This window comes from Anastrepha obliqua, chromosome 3 (assembly GCF_027943255.1).
Source record: "Anastrepha obliqua isolate idAnaObli1 chromosome 3, idAnaObli1_1.0, whole genome shotgun sequence".
NCBI lineage: Eukaryota > Metazoa > Arthropoda > Insecta > Diptera > Tephritidae > Anastrepha > Anastrepha obliqua.
In genome coordinates, this window is record NC_072894.1 from 9,487,689 (window position 1) to 9,515,276 (window position 27,588).

Consider the following 27,588-nt stretch of genomic DNA (forward strand, 5'->3'; position numbering starts at 1 on the left):
TCACCTAATGCTTGAATAGTGTAATCGGCATGAATTGTTTTATTAGTTATCATTAAATAACAACAAAAGTTGTGTCAAAGCAAATAGCAAAAATCCGCTTTCGACTTAGCACACTGGGGCGTATACTTAACACTAACTCCGATTTGCAACGCAAAACAACGCAAAAACGTTCAAGTTCACACACTATAGCCACAACTTCAATGGTATTGCATTTAGTATTCGTAATTATCCGGATATCCGCGTTGTGCAACATCGAGTGCACACTTTGCCTTATTGCCGAAGAATGAATTACTGAGTCAGTGAAAATGGCGCATTTGCCACTAACCCTACCAGCTAGCTGCAGTCGCATAGCGGATTTTGAAACCAACTATAGGCGAATCACGGTAGAAACTGCAATTGAGTGCAAAAGCGAGTGAAAGAGTATGAGTGAAGAAGATATATCAATACAATTAAATAAGTTGAGCTACGTTGAATCGCTGAAAGGAATCAAAGAGTCACAAAATGATTTTCTATTTTTTTTTCAATTTCACTCAAACAACTCATTTTCGTGAAGCCTAAATAAAAAGAGCATAAGCCAAATTATAAACAAAGAAAATATGACAATGTGCTTTGGGTGCGCTTGGAAGCTAAATTTTAGCGACGACGCAATGTGTGCTTTGCTATCAATGTTTTTATACTTTCAGAAGATGAACGGCACCGAGTTCAAATATATGGAATTTTCATTAAAAAAAAAGAATGCTTAATATTTAATTACTTAATTTTATTCCTATATTTATAAACAATATTTTTATTTGACTTTATGCTTATTTATTCTTTAATATTTTTTAAAGAATTTTTTTATTTTGTTATTATTCACTTATTTATCTATTTCTTTCAATTTCTTAATTTAACATTTAATTTTTTTATTTATTTGTTTTTTTTTTTTTTTGATTTCGTCTTTATTTATTTATAATTTTAAGAATTTTTTTATAAACTTATTCATGGTTTTTTTTTTATTTATTAATTAAATTTTTTTTATTCACATATTTTGTTTTTCAAATTAAAATTTAATTTTTTTTATTACATTTTAGTTTTATATTTTATTTTTATAATTTATTTTTATATTTATAATTATTATTATTTTATTTTGTGTTTATTTATTTATTAAATTTTCTAAGAATATTTTTATTTCGTTTTATTAACTTACTTTTCTTTTTTTATTTATTAACTAAATTTAATTTTTTTATTCACAAATTATGTTTTTAAAACTAATATTTTTTATTAATTATATTTTATTCATATGTTGACTGTGTGTATATTTATTTATTAACTTTTTTTAGAATTTTGTATCTTGTTTTGATCTATTTTTTAATTTATTTAGTAATATTTCATATTTAATTTTTTATTAATTATATTTTAAGTATTTTTTTTGTGTTTTTGTGCTTTCGTGTTTATTTATTTATTAATTTTTTTAAGAATTTTTTTATTAACTTATTCTTGAATTTTTTTTAAATTTATTTATTAAATTTTTTTTATTCACGTATTTTATTTTTCAAATTAGAATTTAAGAATTTTTTTTTTAATTTTTTTTTATTTTTATATCTTATTTTTATTTTTCATTTTTATTTTTATATTTTATTTTTATATTTTATTTTTATATTTTATTTTTATATTTTATTTTTATAATTTATTTTTATATTTATAATTATTTTTTTATTTTGTGTTTATTTGGTTGGTTGGTTGGTTTAAGAGTGACCCCGCATCGGAGTGCCACATAGACCGCAAGTTGGGTCCGTTGTGTTGCCCTAGAGCTCATTATGTTATGTTGTGTTTATTTAATATATTTATTAAATTTTTTACGAATAATTTTATTTCGTTGTATCAACTTATTTATCTTTTTTATTTATTAATTAAATTTAATTTTTTTATTCACAAATTATGTTTTTAAAATGAATATTTTCTCATTAACTCATCTATAAAATATTTATATTATTTTTTTATAATATTTTCTCATTTTTTAACCTATTATTTTTTTATATTTATTAATTATAATTTTTTAACTCATAAATTATGTTTCCACATTTTTTGTATTTTTCTTTGTATTTATTTGTTAATTTTTTCATTCATTTAATTTTTTTTTTTTATTTATTTATTCATTTACTAAGTTTTTAAAAATATTCAACTTATCGTTGAAATATGCATTTAGAATGCATGCAAATAAGTACGTCATATATGGATGTACATACATATACACTTGTGCTCACGTAATTAAGTCATTTCATTTTTTTACAATATTCGTAATATTTTGTATGTCAAATGGCTGCGCTACTTTTCCATATAAATATAAGGAGTCTTCACGCCATGCTTGGCAGTTTCACATATATTTTGTTTTTGTAAATCTAACGAAAGCACCTAAGCGTGTCATTACTTTTAGTGCATACGAGGAAAGACATCTTTGCTCGCCTTTATAACTTGTCGCGACGATTTGCCTTTCCTTTTCTTTTCACACGACCGACCAAATCAATATAATCATGTGCCTCAAATTTAGTGATTGTGGCTCTGTTATTACCTTCTCAATGGCTGAATGCGAATGTGGTAGTACGAAAGTGAGTTCGAGTGAAACTACAGTCATCGGCGAACATTGGCAAGAGGCAGACTACGATAGCTGACACAACAAATCAACAAACGTTAAACTACCCAGCATGGCTTATACGCCAACAGGATTCATGGAAAATATGCAGTTTGCATGTCGACAAGATATTAATGTCACAACGTCAGCTGACAGCTTCTATAAAACGGCAAACGTTATTGGAAAAATGTGAAATATACACACATACATACGTGCGAATTTCATGCACCCTATATGAGTCGGTGAAAGGTGAATCGAAAGTCGTACGTATATCCATTGATACCTACATATGTCAAGAGCTAGCAAGCAATTGGTTCTACCTGTGCGGCACAAAAGGACAATATACTTATCCCAGCAGTAAAAACTTGTACATTTTTATAAAAGGACTAGTAACATTGTGAACGTATCGAGCCAACTATTTGGTGACTCATAGCAAACTGAAAATGTAAATGTGCAAAATTGAGGGATCTGCTTATAATGCTCAGCTGTATGCCATCAGTACCGTTTATTTGCCACCTATGGCGTACGGTATCAAGGGTTTGGCAAAGTGAATGCAGAGTTTGGCAAAGGCAGAAATAGTCCTTCCCGCACTGGATGGCGATAAAAATAACGACTTTCTTGCGTACTGTCATGGTTGTGGAGCCTCAATACGGCGTATGTGGAGGTGGAGTAAAGGTAGAGATATCTCGGAAATTTTTAAGCTCAAATATAAGAAAAGCATTATAAGAAAATTAAATCAAACCGAAAGTGTTTAGGACTACTTTATTATAGGCAAATGTTTGAGTAGGCTAGCCAAATTTAATAAAAATGTTTCTTTCTTTTTAAGCTATTTTAAAAGGCTTTTGCTGAAGCAATTCAATTGTGAATAGTTAAAATGTTAAGGACTTAATTAAAAATGTTATAATAAAAAGACAAAATATTATTTAACCAGACTGAGCCACAGCGAGGCGTGAACGGATGCAAATAAAACGCTTTGTAGATAGCGAAAAGAAGAACAATGGCATTTATTTTACTCTTGAAATTTATAAAATGGTAAAGAGAAATTCCAGTGGTTAAAATTTCTTTTTTTTTAATTTTTTTTATTTAATTTTTATTTTTTTCTTCATTTCTTTCTTTTTTTTTTAATATATTTTTATATATTATTGTTCTTTTTTATATTTTTATATATTTTTTAATAGTGATGTTAATTTTCTTTTTTTACTAGTATTTTTTTACATTTTATTTATTTTTAATATTGTTTTTTTTTTTTACTTTTTTGAATAAGTTCACTCTATCCCTATTGTACTGTAACTGAAAAATTTTACGACCTAAAAAATTTTACTGTAGCTTATAAAATTTACTGAAAGAATACATTTTTTTTGTGGATGTTATTTATTTTTTCTTTGTATTTATTGTTTTATATTATTTGATTTTTAATATTATTTTTTTATATTATTTGTTTTTTAATATTATTTTTTTTATATTATTTGTTTTTTAATATTATTTTTTTTATATTATTTTTATTTCAATCCATTTACAATAATTAATTTGGTTTACTATTTTTTTCCAATTCCACTGGTTAATTTTTTTCTTGTGTTGGTTGGTTGGTTTAAGGGTGACCCCGCATCGGAGTACCACATAGACCGCAAGTTGGGTCCGTTGTGTTGCCCTAGAGCTCATTATTTTAAATGATTTCCCCACCTAACCGAGATTTTTATTGTAGATTTTGATCACAGATATTAATTCGTTTCGAAAATTTGATGAGAGATTCGATTTTCAGGTCCGAGAGTACTGAAAGATTGTCAATTGTTGGAGAGCCTAGAAGAGCGAGTCGACTTCTGGCTAGACCGGGACAACTGCACAGCAAATGTCTGCTCGATACTTCCTCATCTTCGTCCTCGCAGTATCTGCACAGGTCGTTTTGAGGAACCCCGAGCCGACGTGCGTGAGTGCCCAAAAGGCAGTGGCCGGTGATAAGAGATGTTATATGCCTTAGTTCGTGTTTCGAAAGACTTATAAGGGTTTTTGTCTGTTTCAGATTGTAGGATGGCCAGATTTGTCTGGTCGTAACGCAAGTAGTTTCCACTCGCCACCTCCGATCAGCAATGCTGTGAAATTCTCGATCGATGAGCATTTTACATGTTTTTTGTTTCGTTTTTATTTTTTATTTTGTTTTATATATTTTTGTTCAATATTATAATTTTTTTTATTTTGTTTGTTTTTTTATATATATATTTTTGTACATATTATTGTTATTTTGTTAATTTGGTGTTTTTCTTTTAATTTTTGTTTTCGTTACATACAACGAATTAGTTCACTTCATCCCGATTGTACTTGATCTGAAAAATTCTACGGGGTATACCTATAAAATTTACTGAAACAATCGAACAATTCAATTTTTTTCCATTTTTTTAAATGTACGAGAGTTTTTTTATTTATATTGTAAAGAGGAAAAGCGTCAGTAAAAAAAATTATAAAAATTCAATTGGACTTTTCCGCAACTCCAAACTTGCACTTTATTATCCCAAAATTGAAAAATCCTTTTAAAAATTCTAACTAAAAGTGCGAATTTGTGATGAAAAGTTTGTGGAATTTTTCTAGTTTTTTTAATAAGGTTTGAAATTTGGATTTATACAGTTTATCTTAGACAATGAGCTATACTTTTATAAAATGTAATAAAATAAATAAGCATAAAAAAATAAAAAATAAATATTGTCAGACTGGTCAAATTATTGAGGTGCTAAGGTTTGTGATAGGCTGCATTTAGTTAGACGATGATATATTTTCTTAATATTTCTTAACCTAAACCAGATATCGAAAATAAGTTTTGAACTTTTGTTTCTCATTGAGTTCTAAAAGAAATTCCCTAGAAGCAGCAGAATTGCCACTGTTTCTAAAACTCGAGAGTTAAATACTGGTTTGGATGCCGAGCACATACAGAAATCATTCCGCATGGCCCAGTGTGTTAAATTGTCCGATTTACAACTGGGAAAATCTACACATATACATATGTATGTATATATGTACATGTATTTATACACATACATAAAAAATGTCATAAATACAAAAATTAGTTGGCCTTTGGGTAAGCGCCTGGTAAAAACCGCATGGCCCAGTGCAATTCCCAGTGTGAGTGTGTGGGTACTACGATCTGTCGAGCGAACGACAGTAGTCTGTATAACTTTGAAATAAATGCCAGTACAGTGCATCCACACTTTGCTGGGCAATTGCATTAAAATACAAACACATACAAGTACAAGTGTGTACGTGCGTACATGACTATTGACAATCGCAAACCAATGAACAGTCAATTTGCCACAGAAACCGCAAACAAGTGTGCGCTCATAAAGTTTAATTTAAACTGTCTTTCTGGAAAAATGTAGCTGCTTCATGTACACAAATTTGTAAATATGTTATGGAATGCAGGAGCGAACAGTACGTTTTGAACAGCCTATCGAAGCAGTATCAAAAAATTTGGAGCACTTTGTCGATTTTGCCAGAGGTTTTGTGGTGTCACAGATGACTTATAGTGCAACAAAACCACACATGTAAAATGCTACAAGCCATGAATCATGCACTATTTTACGCTTCCAATCATTACTTTGGTGCGCTGGTAAAAGATTTCCAAAAGAATTAACGCAGAAATCAAGCGCAGCTCATTTGACTATCTGGCGCAGTACAAAACATACTAACACAGCTGGCGTAATAACTCAAATTATTTACAACGAAATATAACATTTACATATTTAATAGTATTGTAACGCAGAACCAGGTCGTATACTCAAACAACAAAAAGTAACTACAATTTTCGACAAAAAGGGGAAACAAAAAAATTAGGCCAAACAATTATTTTTATTCACAAAAGAATACTTGCGCTTTTTCTTGAGCTGTTCATTGGATGGCTTCGACGGCAAAGACAACAACAGATGGATATACCGACCTAAGCTGTGTATTGATAATTTTATAAACTTTTCCAACAACAACACATCCCCTGTATATACTCTAACTCTGTATGTAAAGAAAACTCTGAAGCTGAAGACCTTGAACTCTTTCTATCCCTGTGATGCATCCATGAGTTGCTCATTCATATTAACCAAACCAGGATGAACGGTTACATGTAACTAAATCCGTAAAGAAGTTTTTGTCTCACGAACTACGGGTAGAAAATGTCAGGTAGGTGTATTTTTTACCAAAAAGAATACGAATACCTTCCAACAGCCATCAAATTCAACTGATCCACCTGATTTGGCTCCCTGCGATTTTTTTCTGTTTGATCGATTTCAAAAACCACCACGGGAAACGCGTTTTAACAGCCGAAAAGAAGTACTGGAAAAATCGAAGACGGCTCTGATGGCTATACCTAAAGTAGTTCCAGAAATGTTCCATGAGCTGAGCCAAATACTGGCATAAGTGCGTTGCAGTTGATGCGAAGTACTTTGAAGACGAGAATATCACTTGTGGGAAATACACTTTTATTTTAAATTTTCTGAATATGTTCCGGGAACTTGTTGACCACTTCTACGACGCTGTATTTCGAGATTTCTGGCTAACTCTAACACAAAAATGGGCTACTCAAATTAGTTATTTGTTTCCTTCTATGCTTTCAGAAAAATAATTTCTAAAACAGAAGGACGCTTTAGGGACGTCAATCCCGTAAATCTTGGCATTAGCTGCAGCACTAATCACGCAAGCGCGGAAGCTTTTAAATATCGAACTAAAAGAGTTAAAATCTTCCGATTACAATAAATTTTTTTTCAATTTCCAAGAAGCTTCGTTTAAGGGCCTCGTCTCATTTGAAATGGTGTTTTTTGGTTTGTCCTTTTGATTTCAGACACCTGTGAGTCCCCGAATCCGTGTCGCCAGCGGCATACCTAGTTTTGGAAGATCATTTTTTGAAAGCGGACAACTTTTTGAACGTACCTCGTATGACCAAACAAAAATTTTTATTTTTTAACAATAGATCAAAAAATAAAATATTCAGAACAAAAATAAAAAATCTGTTTTCGTTTCCGTTTTACACGCTTTTAAGGAACACCCAAAAAACAACATTTCAAATGAAGCGGGGGCCTCAATTTACTTAGTGGAGCTTTATGTTCTAGAGAAATGAATTTATGTGCACAAGTGGGCTGTAGCTTTACACTTAAATTTAAGTAAATAAAATTTTAGTAAATTACTTAAAGTAAGATTTTAGACCTTATGGAATCCATTTTCCATCCAGAGAGGCCTGGGAAAATGGTGTAGTAAACAATGAAAACGGGGTCAGTATATTTACTGAAGGCTCACACTTCACTGATCAAGTAGGAGGTGGTGTATATTCGGAAACTGTAGGCTTATAGAGCTAAATAAAAGCATAATCACAGTTAGAGAAATCTTAATTTATTCCGATAGTCAGGCAGCTCTGCAATCGCTCCTATCAAGTAAACACGCCTAAGACAATGTAGAGAGTAAAAAAATATTTAAGATACTTGCTTTCCTTTTTCTATTAATCTACTCTGGGTGCCAGGACATAGTAACATTAAAGGTGCCTGTAAGACAGATGAGTTAGCTAGATTAGGCTGATTCCCCTGCCATGCCCTTGCAAACATGTGAACTTTTAATATACAGATACACCACCACAGCTGCAAATTCCAACTGGAAACAATTAAACACCTGCGCTATCAGTAGACACACCGACGAACTACACCCGAATGGAACATGGGTCGCACTAAGAGTCTACTTAAGTTAAGTAGGAAGTATCTAAGGATCGTAGTAAATATCCTATCTGGGCACTATCTAATAGGAAGATATGTCAGTAGATTAGGGACACCATCCAATGACTATTGAAGAAGCTGTGAGAATATGTGAGCGGAAGTCGAACACCTTCTACGCGGGTGCTCTGCGGCTTTGTGTAGAAGACGATTGAGATTGCTTGGTCTCACTTTTCTGGACAACATTACGAATGTTGCGAATCTCCAACTAGCTAATACACCCAGCTTTTTAGAGGCCACGCAATGGTTTAGAGAGGACCAAGTAGGGCAAGGATAGGATAGTTCTGGTGATAGCACGAGGGGCTTCTAACTGGCCTAGCTGCGTCGAAAGACAGCCACTTCACCTAACCCAACCTGATATAAAATTTTAGTCTCGAAAACTTTTGAAAGAATTAAGCAGCGTCAAGCAGTTGTGTATAGGATGAGGCATGATTTTTGTAAAATGCCATCTTTGACTATTATTACGAAAAAGAAACTATCTTCGTAACTATCTATCGTCACCAAAGTAAACGATACAGAAGATAAATTGTCAAGAAAAGAAGAGCCTGCTTTAGAGGGTTCACAAAATTAATTTTTTCCTGGATTTTTTTGGGAAGGAAAGAAATATTCGATTGAAACGAAACTTTCAGGTTTTATTGTTATATATTTCAACAGTCATCTCAAATTTTTTCATTAAAATATATGTCATATTATGCCTGGTACAAGCATTTTGCCGAGGCGCCTCGAGTGTGCGTGTGTCGTGCGGTGGGAAAGATGCAGGTCGCAATTTTCATTTCAACACAAAAAAAACTTTTATTTTATTATAGTATAGCTTGTAGTTAAACCAAGACAATTAAACAAAAAGTGAGAAATTCAACAATTTTTCGCTAATTAAAAAAAAACACTTTTTTGGAAAAACAAATGCACTTTAGATTGCTTAAAAAGTGGGTTAATCATAACTTCCTTAAGGTTTTTTAGGTTCAACTAGAAGAGAATTTAATTCCAAATACAATCAATATAATCCCGTTTCGATAGGACGTTGAACTTTTTCCCTACCTTTCCCGCCAGTTAGGAAAAATCGTAAAAATAAAAAACCGAGGAATCGCGCGTCAAAGTTTTTGTGCATATACCGGCCGCTCGTATACCTGCTCGACGCTTGCTTACAATTTCTTCTGTAACTCCGAAAATATTTTGAATTTGCTTCTGAAATTTTGAGGACACATTTTTGGATAGTTTGGGAAGACATTTACGCAAAAACAAAAAATCGAATCTTTGAAGCCTCTAAAGCAGGCTCCCCCCTTAATACTAGCTTTTGACAATTCACCGGCTTACGTTGAGGCCGTAATATGTTTTTTACCAGCAGGTTTTATATGTAATAACAGGTGGCGCTAAAGTAATTCTCCTATCAGAAAATGCTATAAATTTTGCGATTGGCCCCTAATGTCAGTTCTGTTTTGACATTTGTGTAGTAAACACATGCGAAATACACGTTAATAAACAATGTTACGCTACACTGCTCCAGAACGCGGAATATTGCTGACTATTTATTTGACCAATAATCGGTGACTTTGGCACAACGTGAATTTCGTCGCAGATTTCCTCGCCGTCCAAAGCCTACTGGTGAAACACTGCGACGTTTAGCCGCTCGCCTCGAAGAGACTGGCACAACACGAGATGCTGCCAGGCGTGGCAGACCCCGGAGTAGTCGTTCTGCAGAGAATATTGCTCCTGTAGCCGAGTATGGCATGGAAGCGCCGTCGACATCGACCAGACGACGTGCCACGCAAATAGGTATCAGTCGACAGTCTTTACAGCGAATTTTGGTACAATATTTGAAGATGTTTCCGTACAAAGTCCAGACGGTGCATCAGATGTTAGCTGCTGACTGCCAATCGCGTTTAACATACGCTCAAGCCATCCTTAATCACTACTAAGAGGAAGATGATTTTTCATCAAAAATAATCATGAGTGATGAGGCCCATTTCCATCTTAGCGGGTACGTAAATAAGCAAAATTTACGCTTCTGGGGCACTGAAAATCCGCGTGTAACCCTCGAAGAGTCATTACACCCGCTCAAAGTCACTGTATGGTGTGCTGTTTTCGCTGGAGGAGTCATCGGAAGTTTTTTTCTTCGAAGACGTCGCGAGCCAAACGGTTACTGTGAATGGTGAGCGCTACAGAGCAATGATCAACGAGTTCTTTTTGCCGCAACTTGATGAATTGGGATTGGAAAACATGTGGTTCCAACAGGACGGTGCAACGACACACACTGCTCGTGCCACAACCGATATGCTGAAGGATGCATTTCCCGGGCGCTTAATCTCCCGTTTTGGCGATTTGCACTGGCCAGCAAAATCGCCTGATTTGACCGCTCCAGACTTCTTTTTGTGGGGCTTTTTGAAGTTGCGGGTTTATGTCCGCAAGCCTCAGACTCTTGCAGCTCTTAAAGACAATATCCGTGAAGAATGTGAGGACCTATCGTCGGAAGTTTTGGCCAAAGTGATGGAAAATGCCATAAAAAGGGCTCAAATTGCAATCAACTGTGGCGGCGGCCATTTACATGACATCATCTTCTCGACTTGATGTAAACAAAATTAAAAGACCAAATAAAAATAATCCACAAGAAGAATCAAAGTTTTTCATTTTTTTTTTTAATTACAGCCAAAAAACATCGCAAGGTTACTTTTGCGCGACCTTGGACTATGTTTTCACTAAAGACAAATCCATGGTTTAGAAGTTTTGCGTTTGAGGGAATTACCAACAGCGCCGAACATTGCCAGAATGACGCGAATTTATATCTGACCAAGAACTGCCACTCCAACAGCATTCCGCATGCATGCACGGGGAATATTTATGATGCCACAGCAACAACAACAACGCTGTGTGTTGCATACACATTTTAAAGGCATTAGTAATAATAACTTTTTTTAATGTGACTTTAACCGTAAGTGATTTAAAGCAAGTGATTACTTAAGTCTGTGAATTCCGGCATGAATTTCGGGATTTCGAAAATACTTAAAAAAATCCCGAAATTTTTGAAGAAATGTTGGGTTCAAAATTTCCTGCTCTATTGGTATCTCTAACACACACATACACGCACCTACATTAAGTGTTTATATATATTGATGTGTATTTTGATGAGATTGCCTCGGTTACTCAGTCAGTCAGTCAGTCGGTCAGACAGCTCAACAATGTCTACTTACACCTACGTTTATGTGTACTTATGTATGTACAAACATATATAAATAGCAGCATATGCACATATGAATGTATGTATGTATGTAGGTTGGCACGAGCCATTCATAAAGTGTCAAGGAACCCAGAGAATAAAGCAATTGAAAAGGCGCAATGTACCTACAAAGCAACCTTTTCATGCTGCACAAAGCAGTGAGGGTGTATGCGCACATATACTCGTACATACATAAGCATATGCAGACTACGTAGTTATAATGGCGACACATATTAACATACTTATTTTGCCATTGACAAAATAAAATACGCGGACTTTCATTGAATATGTCTAGCAAAACAAGAAAAAACACAAAAGAAAAAAATAAATAAATATAGCATCAACCGTTGAATGAATCAGGTGCGACTGCCAATGTATTGTGGACATATGTGCCTGTGTGCGTGTTTGCAGTTCCTTCTATCTGAGACACTACGAAGCGTAGGTGATGCTGCAGCTACGACTGTGGTTGATGTAAATGACCGCATAACTGTTAAAAAGACATCTAAGTGTGTGAGAAATGTAATAAAAATTTGAACGTTCGTTGCATTTAGGGTTACATGAAATTTAAGTGGATAAATTAGATTTGCTATAACAACAAAACAAATTAAGTTGAGGTGAAGAAGCCGTTGAATGGGGCATGACTTTTTCACGACAGTCATTTCTACGTTACCGAAACGACTCGGATTTATATGAAAGCTGATACACTACCAGATTTGCTGTTATTTTGGTTGTTAACCCAGTCAGTGTAATGTAGATCACCGGCCGTTTTCGTCTAGCTTATCTAATGGTAGGCCCAGGAAACTTGCTGTTTCGATAGGTTGGGTCCAGAGAGAGGGAGAGGTGTGATGCTAGTTGAAGGGTTTGATGGGGCATGTGAAAAGGTGGTTAGTGTCGTGCGGGATGCCTTCACATGCTGGAAATATGTTCAGTGAGTCGCGGTCGATTCTCGATAAGTAGGAGTTTGAAATGCTGCAATATCCAAAACATAGTTGTGCCAAAGTTACATGGGTGTCTCCTGATAGCTGGAGCTCTTCATATGCTATGGGTGGTGGTTGGACTCCGCTTAAAACGCAGTAAGTGTCTCCCGATGAATGTCGTTAATAGTCTCTCTAAACACAGTCGGCTCCAGTAGTTGTCGATTTGTTTTGTCCTCCTTCCCATGGGAGCCGGGAATGACCTGCATTTTTCCCGACCAAGGGCTGCCGCCCCAGTAAACTAACCCTGTCTAGTGCATCGTACCTTACCAGGTTTGCTATTTAGCTATGCTGAAAAAGAAAATTGTGGAGAGAACTTTGGCTGCCACGTCGCTTGGGAGATGCAGCAGCCAAATTCACACACTCGTGCAGACGGCAACGAAGTGTCTTATGGTTGATTTTTTCCGTATATCACCAACACAATCTCAGCTGTTTTGTAAACACACCTCATGTAGGGTCAAGCCCAACAGCTGAGTCTGCCAAATTTGTGCAGAGCCGAATAACGGTTAGTTAAAGAAGCTCACCTTTAAAACTTTTCGCCATGGATTTATGTCTGCCTAAGTATTGTCACTCCAGCAGCAATCACCATGAGGAATAATTATGCTACTACAACAACAACTTTCATGAAACAAAATAATTGTATTTTTGAGTTTTTGAATTTTTTAATAGTTTTGAGGCTCAGAAATGGATTGGCCAGGAGGAAAAAGTCAACATTTTCGACACTCGCTCTTATTTGCTTTTCGTGTATGGAGAAGGTTTCCAAAATGGAAACTTTGACGTCGATGACATGTCCCGCAGCGCAGTGGAAGGCCTTCCGAATTCGATGAAGAACGTATCAAATCACTTTTGAAGGAAAACGATCGCCAAAACAAGCGGGGAAGGGCATTTTTACGAACTGCGATTATAAAACGATTCTAAATAACATCCATTCAATGGTATTTACCGAAAAATTGGGAGCCAAGGTGCCTCACAGCTCAATTAAAAAAAACAAAGAAAATCGTCTTCAAATTGATTCTCAGCATCTCGCCCGCCAACGATCATAAACAGCGCTTTTTGTACCGAATCGTCACGCGAGTTGAGAAATGGTGCCTGTACATCAATACGAAGCAAAGAAAGGAGTGGGTGCCTGCAGGAGGTACGCTAAAGCCGAGAATCAAGCCAGATCTTCATCCAAAGATCGTGACATGTGTTTGGTGGGACTAGGAAGGCATGACGCATTGGAAAATGTTTGAAAAGAATGCCACGGTCAAAAAGGAGCTCTACATTGCCCAGCTACAACGCGTGAATGAGGCTATTCGACTGAAAAGACGTGATTGACATGCTCAACGTCAGGCCCCATGTTGCACAAGTCGTCAAAGCCGCACTCCGTCGTCTTTTTCGGACCTTACACCGACCGGTTACCATATTTTCCACTCCATGTCAAACCATACGAAGCGCGTAACGTTCGATAACAAAGAAGTCCTTAAAAACTGGCTCAACAACGTCTTTGACACCAGACCAGGCGACTTTTGGCGGAACGACATCAACAAATTGGACGAGAGGTGGGAAGAGGTTGTAGGCAGCAACGGCGAATATATAATTGATTAACTTATTAATATCAGTAGTCTTTGCTGTTTAAATATAAATCTTCGGTAAAACGCTACGAACTTATTCCCCGACCTAATAGTTCCATTTCCAAATACTACCGACTTCTTACGTTGACTCATCTCATTTACGTCGAACTGCTTATAGTAATATAAATTCATTCATCCAAAACTTGCGACGACAGCAGACAAATGTGCTGCAGTAAAGTGTGCAAATGTTGAGACGCCCTTAAGTATGCTTCTTTCAATGAACTTTACAGCTCAAGAACACATACTTGAGTGCTTCCGAGTACGTAACACTTCTGATGCACCTTCATGAAAAAAACCGCACCGTAAATTATTCAAATAGCATAATTTAAATGCAGTGTTAAGATTATTAGCTCGGTAATGAGAATGTGTATTTATCTATAAGATCCTGTGTACATACATACTCACACTCATACCTGTATACACTTTAATTTCTGCACACTGAACCAACGGCCACATGCACATGCTTGTATTGAGAGCTAAGGTGGCTGCTTTTTTATTCAATTTATGTTCGCAGAAGCTGTGGTATAAAGAGCTTATATTTTATCAAGCATCAGCGATACTCAAGCATTGAGTGTTTATTCAAAGCGGTGAAGCGTAGTGAGTGGATTTCGAACCTTTTTCTTAGAAGATTTCGGTTCTCTGAACTTTTTCTACCTATTAGCTACACACATTTAATCATTTTCGCTCAATATGAATTATGTAGAGGGTGCAAATAGTAGCTAAATCAAGCGAAAGCAGGGCAGTTAAGGAGAAAGTGTGAAAATTCAACTGGCGCAAAAAACACTCGAAATATTACCGAGTCTCACAGCATGTATACCACGCGCCCAAGGGCCTCCAAGTGCATCCCCGAAATTCGTGAGCTAAGATTTTGTTAACCGCAGGAGATTTCTCAAGCGCCTCCGATCCACTCGTGGCCAGAACAATTTCGCGACCTTCCAAGTGTGTATACTTGCCCAGCACTCGCTGAGGTGACACGAAGCCCACCTCTACAGGAGCAGACCGCAGGTAGTCAACGTAATGCCAATCCTCTCGTTTCTCGGGGTTTCCATCTCCCAGGCCCCTTATCTAGCCAGCTCATCTGCCTCGCAGTTTCCTGCGATGTCATTATGGCCAGGTACCCAAATGAGCTTTATATCGAAGAATTCGGACCCAATCGAAAGTGAAGTCAGGCATTCCCTAATCAGTGTCGAGTGCACCATCATCAAGTCCAGTGCCCTGATTGCCACCTGGTTGATATTAACCCTCCGGAGTAGATATTAACCTCCGTCACAGTTGTTACACAAGTGAGTAGCCAATCAGCGGCTTCTTTAATTACCGCTACTTCTGCTTTGAATACACTGCGGTTATCTGGTTACCTGAACTTGAATCTGATGTAGAACTTCTTGCAGAATACTTCTTCGCCAAGCCCTCCGTCATACAGGGTGGCTGATGAAAGCCGCTACCAAAAAAAAATTTAATAACTTTTTTTCCTTTTAAGTTATCTGTTCCATTTTTGTTTTAATTTGCAGATTGATCTTTAAATTTTATTAAAATGGATAACTGGGACACGCAAACAAGAATTTGGATAGTCCGCCGCTATCACGCACTGGAGTCCGTAGTTTTGGTACAGAGAGAGTACAGGCGGATGTTTGGCGGCGATCCCCCGAGCAGATGGACCATAATGAGACTGGTGAATAATTTTGCTGAGCAAGGAACAGTCGCAAGAAGGCCTTATCATCGAAACCCACCAGTTCGGACGGAGGAAACGATCGCTGCTGTAGCTGCAGCTATACAAAGCAATCCAAGGGTGTGTTTTTAAAACTATTATAGTTAAGCTATATTTAATAAAATTTAATGACCTTCAACTTGAAAAAAATAAATGAATTCCATACACTAAAAAAAAAGTTATTTGAGTTTCTTAATGTAGCAAAATTCATCAGCCACCCTGTATTTTGAGCCATTCGTGAACAGGTTCACCAGACCCTGCCTCTAAATACTGCACTCCGCCCATTCTCCCCTTGAAGGAATGTAAGTGGAGAACGTTCTGTTCGGACTAAGCAGGGGTGCTCAATGATCAGTCGCCAAAGGGATGAATCCAAAGTTCCTAAGGATACTTGAGTGTCCGTGATTGAGATCAAGCTTGTGGCCTGGGTCTCTCTGTCTGATTGCGGCACGTGTAGCCGCAACTTTGCCTGCAATGTCTACAGGTAACACATTTAGCGCTAGAGTAAGAGTAGCTCGAAGCGCCCCACTGTCTCCAATGAGGGCAGACCTTTGGATTCTCTCCAGCTTCTTCACCGATGTCATCTTTTCCAGTGAGTTCCACCAGACAACAACTTCGTACAAAAGAATTGGCTTTATAATGGTTTCATAGAACCAAGACCCTATATTTTTCCATAGCATCCATAGAAGTATATTTTTGGTTTCCTTATCCTCTCCTCAATGTTGGGTTTCGACGTTAGCTTAGTGTCAAGCTTTAGATCCAGGTACTTCACCTTGTCAGAAAGCACCAGCGGCGCACCTCCTAATGAGAGGAATCGAGATATAGGTATTTTGTATTTTCTCGTGAATAGAACAAGCTTCGTCTTGAACCCTCTCACCGATAGACCGCAATACACTGCCCACCTCACAACTACGTTCAGATAATCCGGCAGGGTATCACAAACTTTCCCTAACAATAAGAGCCACGTCCTATGAGTAAGCAATCACCCTGCCGCCCCTTCTCACCTGCTGGTAAGAATGGTAAGAAAACACCGACTAGCGAAGTGCCCCTATGCACCTGTCGACGAAAAGAGACGCCACCCCACTCTACCACGACCATTCGGCCGTTAAGCATTCTATAGGTAAACCTGACAAGGTCGGATTCAACCCCCAATTTATACAAAGATTTAGTAATTGCGAACTATAACATTTCACACCAAACAATTTTTTAAATTGTGAGTAATCGAAATTCCGATGAAGTTTCATATTATTTTTAAACCTTTTTATCAAATTTTATTTTATTACAAAACCTATATTTTCGTACAAAATTAATAAAAAAATGTTCATAAAAACAAAACAAAACAGTGTGCCAAAACTTTTCTGACTGACTATGTATGTCACCATAAAAAGTTACACAACTGAGCATCACATGCAAATGACGACACTTCATATTAAAAACTTTGCATTAACTATTTGCAGGAGTATATATTTCACGGGATTACCTCCCGTGACACCTCGATCGTGCGATTTGACTCCGCTAAACTTTTTCTTCTGAGGTTTTCAGAATTCGCAGTCGACCAATGGTCTCAAAGTCAACATAACGCAGATCATTACCAAAGTTAAGCTGGATTCATGCAGTAGTATCATAGAAAGTAGGACCTGTCAGATCCATGCCATCGTGCGAAGCTGGGACCTACATTTGAACGATGTCTGAGATAGAGGCTTTGTGGCTTACAGCTCTCTCTATTTCTTAACAAAAACAATAAATAATATATGTATACTACCTACTAATACATTTTTCATCGTAAAGCATAAACTAAAATATTCTATTCCACAATTTAATGTGAAGTCTAATTAGTTTCTACGTTATTTAATTTGATCTACGTAAAACTTTTAGCAGGACATACAATTCTAACTATGAATTTCAATTTACTCACCTTGAGCTCAACAGTCGTTCTGCCTCATCAGCAGTCATGGCATCCGGTAAACTGTCATCGCGCGGCATTGCCACGTCTGCCACCACTGCTGCTGCTACCATCGATTTTTCCTTCTTATCCTCTGCTATAATGGCCAGTGGGGCTTCGCTCATATCCACAACGTGATGCACATCGTCGTCCTCCTCAATTGCGCGCATCAAGTCATCCTCATCTTCCCCAGCGCTGCTGTCCGCATACTCTAGGTCCTGCATATCTAAAGCATTGCTGCACAGCCCACTACTTTCAGTTGCTGTTGTTGTAGTTGCGTGTGTCCCAGTAGTTAGCGGTGGTGGACGCTCTGGCAATGCTGGCAATTCAGAGCTATCGAACTCTTCAACCTGTGTATCGAGTGAAGCAATGGGTGCTACCCCCTTGCTGCCCACTGCTGGTGCAATTGAAGAAATGGGACGCGTGTTGCTGGTCGAATTCGAATGTGTGGTGACGCTGCAGCTGCCACTACCACTGCCAATCGAAGTGGGCGACATTGGAGGTGTTGACTTGACACTCACATCGGAGCTGCGTCTCCGTATGGGCGACACCACACCGACGGGCGGTAAAGAGATCGCTGATGTTTTTACCGCTGCACCACCACAACCAATGCCAATAGATTTCGTTGGTGACTGCAATAAACCACCAACAACACGTTCGCGTTCTCGATCTCGATCTCGTTCTTTAACCAGCTTACCGCCCGGATAATAGAGTTCAACAGCTGTGGTTATATCCGTTTTTATAGTCGCATACACAGTGTTGGTCTCTTGCGCGAATCCATTGGCATGGAATTTCTTATGCATTTGTGTTACTTTGGTGGCTGTGTCGTAAAGTTCACATTCACCGAAAACTTCGTGCGACTCACTGCCATCCGGATTGAGACGATATCCCACATCCACATAATTTAAACTAGGCTTTTCAGACTCATCCGTTATTGGCTGACAAATATTGCTGCTGCTGCTGCTACGGTCACACTCATCCACCTCGGCGCCAACGCCACTCGCATCTCTTCCATTGATCGTTCCAAAGTCATATGCGGGCTTCAGTTTGGCTTTAATCTCTGGTGATGGCTCATTGAAGCCGCCCTCGTCGAGACTAGCGCTTGTTGAAATAATGCTGGGCGGACGTGAGCCCAAGCCGGCAGCTGGCAATTGCACAGAAATGCTGGACGAGATACGCTTCGATGTTGCCGACGACGATGTGACAGATGATGAACGTTGTGGTGAAATTATGTTGGAATGATTTTGGACCTGAATTTTACTTTGAATTTGCTGCTGCTGCTGCTGGTTTTGCATCATGACATCGGTGACGTCCTGACGTTCGGTTTTATTGGAGCGTCCTGCAAATATGAAAAAAAAACAGAAGTGATTACATACAAAATAAATTCAGCGTTAATCAAATGTATGCATTAGAATTATATGGTCATCTTCATACTTTGTAATTCATTTGAAAGTTAAACTTATCGCAAAACCCCAGCACTAGAGTTACTTCTGGATACTCAACTTATTGACATTCGAATTTACTATACAGATTTGAAATGAAAGGCTGCGGTTGATGGATATTCCGTTACATCTGTGATTGTCAGAACACGAAAATTGACTTTAACGACAGTCTAAGCAATGAGGGGATTTTGCAGGTGGACACTGGAACAGGATCTGACGTCTTTTCGTACCAAATCTCATTGAGGAAAACTTACAGAATTAAAGACGACATCTATGCAAGTGACCTACTTCCGTGCAAACAACAGTTGCATTTGATCGGTAATTCGTAGTCCAAATGTTGGCCAAGAATGCCCATGGCCTCTACAATCTCTTCGGCAGCACAGTGTAATCTTTGCTGTGTTCCGGGACATGTTGGTGCTCAGAGAAACGGGTAAGCAGACATGTGCGTGAGGGAACCGTCGGGACTAGGTTTGATCTAGACTTGGAAAATTGAGGATAGGGATACAAGCGCGATGGGTTTCTTGTTTTCGCAAGTAGAGAAAAAACAGAGGAAATGGAGCAGTTAAATATTAATAGCAGTTGGACGTAACTGTGGCTTTTTAGCCCCAAGTAAATAGCTCCACATAGCGCTTCCTATTATAGAAGAAGAGATTAAGAACATATAAAGTTCAGCCTTATTCTGTGAAATTGCCCCGGACTTCGAAGAAGGCGCTTAAGATATCTAGAAACTAGATTACTGTAAAACAAAAAAATGTAGACCGCTGCAGAAGAAGAACTTTCTGAACCAGTCAAACAACCTCTGGTAAACCAGTATTGGCAAACGCTGTCAAACGATTCATTCAATTCAGAAAATGAGGATGACTACAGGCAACCCTCACGGTTCAATGCAGACGGCAAACTTATCTGACCAGCCTGGAGATATGGCCAACCGTCCCATGAGTTTATGCGATACTCCGCAGAGACGTTAGAAGATCTGCTCCACGAATGCCAATTTTGCGGACCATCTACGACTTCCGTACAATTTCGGATGACACTTTTTTCGTTAATGCAGGGCTAGTTCCCGTAGGCATTTTGGCGAAAGAAATGCAGAGAGTGCATATAAGGCTAGGCCAGGCGTAAAAATATTGCAGAAGATGAAGAGGCATCGTTTGATCGCCCACTGGCAAGATCGGTGAAAAAAATCACCCAAAGGTTGAGTGCATGGGCTAATACCCATTCTTGCGACGTGGTTAGAAAGAAACCATCGGGAAACAAGCTTACACCTAACCTATTTACTTTCAGGGCTCGGAAATACCTCGGAAATGCCTATTTCGAAAAAACCTCCACAGATTCGGCCATGACAGTTCCTCAAACTACCCAATCTGCATGAAGAGGGAAGAAGACACAGATCACATCTTGTTCCAATGCCCACGCTATGCTCCCCACACCTGTAACATATTAAACGAAGAAAGTATTGTAGATTTTATGCTGAAATCGATTAATAACTGGAAGTGAATCTGCGCGCATACAAAACATAACAAATAATTTCAGAGGTGCGAAGCTTCGTTGACATATTGAAGGCTCAGCAAGCACACCACTAAGCCCTGAATCCTTCTTAGGGGTCAACTCTGCATCAGTTCAACTATAGATTGACGACTTCATGAGGTCTACCCATAGAAGGTTTTGGTCTGAGTGGGGCTTCTGCAGAATAGCTAAGTGCTTTGTGAAAGAACCAAACAGGAAATTAGCGACCTTTATTCTAAAACTTAGCAGAAAGGATCTGAGAGTAGTGGTAGGTGTAATTACAGGGCACAACACCTGTGGTCAGCATTTGGCTACCATGGAAATCATTGACGACAGCAGAGCATTTTTTTCTCTAGCTGTCCGGAGCTCTCTAGAATCAGACTAAGGCTGTTGGGGTGCGATGTTCTGAGCATGGATAAAGTTCATACTCTTCCTCTTCCGGATCTCTTAAGATTCATCAATGAATCCAAAAGACCCGCGGAAGTGTGATCTACAACCAATTTGTCCGTCTTACCATCCATACTGTATCTAACCTGCCTCTCCTCTATTCCTTCTACTGTAATCTATCCAGGTGTAGTACTTTTCCAACCCCCACAAATCTAATCTAATATTACTAAGAGCCTATGAACTAACCTTTTTGGCAGTTCCATGGGGAGAGTGATATGTTGTGGAGAGGTGTTTAGGACGCCGGGGTAGCTGCGAGGCTACAAGCCGTGCATACAGTTATGACTGTATGCAGTATTCATGAGAGTTTCCTCTTCATGGTCGGCATCCCCGAACGCCAATCAATATTTAAAGCCAAAGAAAATACCTTCGCTCAATATGGGCAGTGGAAGAATACCGACATTCGTTATTGCACAATATACTTACTCCTCAACTTCTTCGGAGCAATTGGGTAAGATTAAGTATTGTTAAGAGAAGCGTAAAATTAAAGTCATCTCTTTGCGGATATTTTAATAAAAATTCAGCAAAGAAAAATGCATAATATAAAGTGCGAAAAGATTATATTTTAATAGTCGCACATTTCTTTGTTATTCGCAAACTTAAACTGGTGACATTCAGACTTCAAAAAAATAATAGAAAGCTAAAATACATGCACGCACTCCATGTGTAGTTGGCAGGGGCACATTCGCTTGCTGCGTACGACCGTCCAAATTACGAACTGACTACATATTGCCTTCTGGCTAGGAGCTTTCATTCAACAATTTCACCAAATCATTTTGCAATTGCATCAGCAAAAATGAACGCAACGCTGGCTGAGATTTCCACTGTAACATATTGGCCCCCATAACCGAATAGTTCATTATGAAATTCTTGTAGCGTGCCAGCTCAGATTCGAGAAAATCATTGGTGCCAGGTGTAGACTCGCCACTTAGCTCTGAAAATATCACATCTAGCAATGCTCTTATGCGTCCATAGGTCTGTTGTTCTGCAAACTCCATATTTTGCCGGGTATTGTCACCTTCCTTTTTTCCACTTTTCATGACTACATTGCCACAATCTCTATAGCTAACACCGCTAGCTCTAGCGCTTCTTTCATATCTATCACCATTGGCATAGGACGGCGCGGACGGCACTTTTGTTTTATTGTTGCCAGTTTCCCTTGTTTGATATTGGCCTTGACGCACTTTTAATATAGGCTGTAGACTTGCTTCGAGGCAAGCAGGCACATTTACATATTGCTTCATATAGCCACAGATACGATCGAATGATGATCCATTGCAATCCTTCTTCTGGTCCCGACGGCTTTCGTCGTTGTCACAACACAAATACTCGCATTCACATGGAGTTGGCCTAACTCCAGCGGCGCAGGCCTTTTCCGACGTCGACATACCAGGCGTTGGACGTTGACAGATACGTCGCGCCTTCACCTTAGTCTGAAAATCGGCTGTATCGTGGAATGGGTTCTGCTTGGGTGGGGATAAGAATGGTCCGGTGAGTTTGCCATAATTAAGGCAAGCCACCAAATGACTCATATAAATGTTGCGCTGTCGCAGCTCTTCGGTTGTTTCAAATATACCCGTCGACAATTTATTTAGCCAGGCGGACGCCAATTCGTATTCATGTGACCGGCAATCGAACACTTCTTCGGGTTGCTTCAAAATATCGTGAAAAAATATAAAGTTTTCCGCCAACTGGTAATTGATATTTTCCTCTGAACCCATTATCTACGCAGAATTTTGATAGAATTTTGTAATTTCAATTTGATGTGTTATTGACGAATTGACGTATGCACTATGTACGAGAATCTATGTATGTAGTTGACCGAGCGATTCTGTCGAACTGCTTATAGAGTGAAGAATAGACGTTTGATTTCTTGATGTTGTTCGTTAGTGAAATTTCGCCTTTTCTATTGAAATGACGGAGGGGAAAAACTCAATTTTTATGTTTTCGACAATTGTTGCGAAGCCGAATAAAAATAAAAAAAAATATATATTGCCTTAAACCTGACATTCAATTTCAGGTGAGCGAAAATTTTTTATTCTATTACACATCTTTTTTTTTTGTTTTTGTTTTTTGCTTGATAACAGGGTTGCATTGAAAAGTTTTCCACAAAACTTAAGTGCACACAGACTTGGCAGTTATGCAGTCATTTCTTTTTCATCCTTCATCCCAAATCAAAACAAGAGACTAAAGAGTGGTATGAGTCTGGTTCTTCGGTTCCGAAACGAGTTCGTGCCCAGAAACCGGTGATCAGTTTTTTAGGTTGCGAAAGGAATTTTTTTTCGTGGATTACTTGCAAACTAGTAAAACAATAAATGCTGAGTATAATTGTAACTTTTTAAACTAGCTGAACGATTAAAAATTCAGAAATTCGTGAAAAAAAGACACAGTTTCCAAAATAAAAAATTCTTTTTCATCAGATGCACCATATCACAAGACCATTTTGACAATCGCTAAAATCCATGAAGTAAAGTTCGAATAGTTCAAGCATCCACCGTATTCAGTGACTTCCATCTGTTTCCAGACATAAAAAATGAATGCTTGGAGAGCGTTTTTCCTCAAATGATGAGGTCATAACAGCTGTGGAAGCGTATTTTGCTGCTCTTCCAGATTCTCACTTCAGGGATGGAACTCGTAAACTGGAATCTCGTTGGAACAAATGTATTCATGTTCAGGGAGGTTATACTGAATAATAAATTGCATTTCAAATCATAAAATTGTGTTTTTCATATCGAACCGCAAAACTTATTGCACAAACTAGTAAAGCAAAACTTATCGTTTTTAATTTTGGTTTTGAATAACTTCTATACTAAATACAAAAAAATTATATTGAGTAAAAAATTTTCACGCGCTCCATAACTTTTCTGTGGGGGCGCAAAATTAATCACCCTATCGGAAGATTTCTAATTTTTTTTTTACACTTGTGATCTAGACAGCCGCGTATAGTTTAGATCACAAATGCAAAGGAAAAACAATTATAAATCTTCCGATAGGGTGATTAATTTTGCGCTACCTTGTAAAGGTACTTTCAAAAGACACGCCTAGATGTTTTAAAATAGAACATGCAAAAATGTAGATTCTGTCAGGTTTCACTACTTTTATTCAAAATACGGCTCTTATTAATTATATGTGAAAAATAAATCAATCAAATTCTAGTGCAGTGGCATGAATTTCGCTCGGTTTTTGAAGCGCTGTACCAAGGAAACAAAAAAATGTTTACCATCAATTTTTTATCATTTGTTTATTAATTATTAATTATTATATTAAAAACTAACTAAAAAAAATTGAAATTGACAAAATTATGCGCAGTCAAAGTAGTTGATCCAATTTGCATATTTTTTCAACAATTTCGATTATTTTTTTTTTTTAATATTATTGTAATGAAACGTTTTAGTTTCGAGAGCTAGGGTCATCCGATGAAGGAATGTATAAAGAACATCCTCCCTAAATTTGAAGTCAATAGGTCCATTAGAACTCGCGATATCCTTAGCGCCAGCTCGAAAAAAGTAGTTCTGAGAAAAACGCGTTCAAAGCTTTCAGATGAGACGGATCGGAACCGATGGCATGTCACAAAAGTCCATGTCCAGAAAAAAAAACAACAATTAATTCTTTAGCAAAAAACTAGAAATTTTGGGGAAAAAATCCTTCGCTCAGGCAAGAGTTTTTTATGTTTTTCAAAAGCAGTATAAATTTAATATAATTGAAATTTACCAAGTGGCTTTTAAGTTACAGTGATCACCAGTTTAAAAAACATAGTTTTGAGAAAAATGCATTTAAAGTTTTGTTACTTGCTCTCGAATGCGCCGAAGCGCCCGAGCGCCTTTTGTTAATTGTAGAATAACTCAAAAAATATTTATCGGATTCACTTCACATTTTCACACAATATTTTTAAGATATTATACTTTAAGAAAATTAAAAAAAAAACTCAGAATTTTTTGAAAATTCTTACTACGCCTAACCCCTTAAATGTCTAAGCAGTGAAAATATCCAAAAAAAAATTCGATTCTTTCAAAATTCTACGAGAATTAAAATGTTCAAGGCCTCATGTGAGTTCAGCTATCTCGATCCAAATGTTTGCCCAAGTGTTTCAGCTCTGGAATCGTTTTTTGCTTCTTATCAGAGACTTTACTTTTCAAAAACCCTAGTCTTGTCTACCAGTGCGTTTTCTATCCTCGGCAGAAGCAGTTTCTTACAATTTTTTTGACGAATATTTGCACCAAAAAGATCACGAATTTTGCGATATGTTGCCTTAAATTATCGACCACTTTTATAATAAGTTTCAATGATTTCAATGCGTTGCTCTATCGTGTAAAATTGCACATCTGTCTACTTGATAAATGTCAAATATGACATAAAAAAGGTGCAGTCTAGGAATTATTCACTACCGACATCGGGACGTTACTTTTGTGAGACCCTTGTGTTGCCAAAGTTGTGATGTAGGCCAGTATAAAACACGATTCTAGTCACACTTTTTCACATAAGTAAATAAAACCTCATAATTATTTATTGTTTTTCAGAACTCTTCAGTCATATCAGACATCGCGAAATATTGATAAGGGCAAATGAAAATAAGCTTACTTTCAACTTAAAATTGAGATTTATTTTAATATCAACTGACACATTTTGGAAAACGTCGAAAACGATCGAGATGTATGGAGGTCCCACGTGCACCCGGTCAATACTACACTATTTGATGGTAAAAAATCAGATAATTTAAAATTTCTTACATGCTTTTAATTTTTTATTAAAGTATTCACTAAAAGAAATAATCATGAATCAAAAATGAAGTGCCTTTGTAAATATTTGCATGAAAAGTTGTAAAACAAAAAACTTTTTCTATCATATGAATGCTGCATGTGGCAACACAGATCGAGTCCATGACCTACTTCTGAAAGGTCTAGCATAAATAAATCAATTTCCTCCAACTAGAAGAAAATTAATTTGTGGATTTTTGTGATAATTTTATTTCTTAAAAATTAATGTTGCAAAAAAAAATGCAATTATACTCGTAAAAACAAAGCAATCCTCTTCATCCAATATTAATGGACTTTGGAGATATTTAAACCCAAAGGAATGAAATAAATTTGAAAATATTTGAATATCATAAAAAGTTGTCTAAGGCAAATTGTTAAAATATTGGCTGTTGCTAAAAATAAAGTAAAGAATGTGCGGTTGAAAGTAGAAAGCGCATAGCCGCAAGGAAAACGACCAGCAGCGCCGCAGTGAAAATTCCTAAGAAAAATGCTTGAACCATTTCACTTAGTGCTACTTAGTTTTCGCGAAATTTCGCAAAGCACGCGGATTTTAACAAGAGAACTGGAAACGAAATGGGAGGGGGGACGCAGGAAGATATGTATACGTGACAGTGTGAAAAGCAACGTGCTAAGCTATTTATTTATAGAAATTAATTGCTTGCGGACGTCTACGAGTCTAAGAAGATAAAAACAAAAACAAGAGCACACAAAAAAATTAAAAAGAGGCGCGCCTTCACCAAATTTTCCATACAAAAGTTAATATAGGTATATATATAATTGGCGCGTACACCCTTTTTTGGGTGTACGCGCCGAGCTCCTTCTCCTATTTGTGGTGTACGTTTTGATGTTGATTCACAAATGGAGGGACCTACAGTTTCAAGCTGACTCCGAACGGCAATATTTTTTATGAGGAGCTTTCTCATGACAGAAATACACTCGGAGGTGTGCCATTGCCTGCCGAGGGTCGACCGCTGTTAGAAAAAACTTTTTCCCAACCCATTCGGCTACGGCGGCCAGAAAAATTATTTGTTCGTTAAAGTATCAATACACGAGTATGTAGGCATGTACGAGTAAAATACCAATGTGCATTCGCCCGTAATTCCTCCCCGCTTGAACGCTTTGTGATCCTTTTTTCTAGGTTCACACGGTAAACAACACACGCCGGGTGCTGCTGCGGTCGAATGTAACTAAAAAAAATGCATTTGCAGACCAATTGGGCCATTTACCTAAGACATTTATGAGTTATGTGAAGATAATATAAAATAAGTTAACTACAGCTTCGAGCAAAACTTAATGCCTTTTGATGACTTTTTTAACGGGTTAACAATTTTTTTTTTTTTTTTTTTTAATTTTTATTTTTTTATTTTGTTTGTTTTTTTTATTGTTTTTTTTTTCAATTTTATTTTTTTTTTATTTTTTTAATTATTTTTGTTTTTAATTTTTTGTTTTTAATTTTTGTTTTTAATTTTTGTTTTAAACTTTTTTTAATTTTTTTACTTTTTTTAATTTTTTTTTAAATTTTTTTTTCATTATTTTTTAATTTTTTTTTATTTTTTTTTTAATTCTTTTTTTTAATTTTTTTATTATTATTTTTTTTTATTTTTTTTAATTGTTTTTTTAAGTGTTTTTTTCATTATTTTTTTTTTAATTTTTTTAGTTTGTTTTATTATTT

At 36.9% G+C, this 27,588-nt stretch overlaps 2 protein-coding genes across 8 annotated transcripts in view; both read right to left on the reverse strand.

Annotated features, from left to right (window-relative positions):
* LOC129240747 (uncharacterized) overlaps positions 1–27,588 on the reverse strand; it is a 300,489-nt gene that overhangs the window by 68,266 nt on the left and 204,635 nt on the right. For all 7 annotated transcript variants that reach the window (XM_054876720.1, XM_054876723.1, XM_054876719.1 and 4 more), the window contains one exon: positions 17,747–19,112. In XM_054876720.1, the coding sequence (XP_054732695.1) occupies positions 17,747–19,112 (1,366 nt within the window). The remainder of the gene's footprint in view (positions 1–17,746; positions 19,113–27,588) is intronic.
* LOC129240748 (uncharacterized) lies at positions 21,647–23,131 on the reverse strand. Its single transcript, XM_054876726.1, has one exon. It carries the CDS (start codon positions 22,881–22,883, stop codon positions 21,903–21,905), a length of 981 nt encoding a protein of 326 aa, XP_054732701.1. The 5' UTR covers positions 22,884–23,131; the 3' UTR covers positions 21,647–21,902.

Coding starts and splice junctions, on each gene's coding strand:
- LOC129240748 (XM_054876726.1), bottom strand. CDS start 22,883: ATGGGTTCAGAGGAAAATATCAATTACCAGTTGGCGGAAAACTTTATA.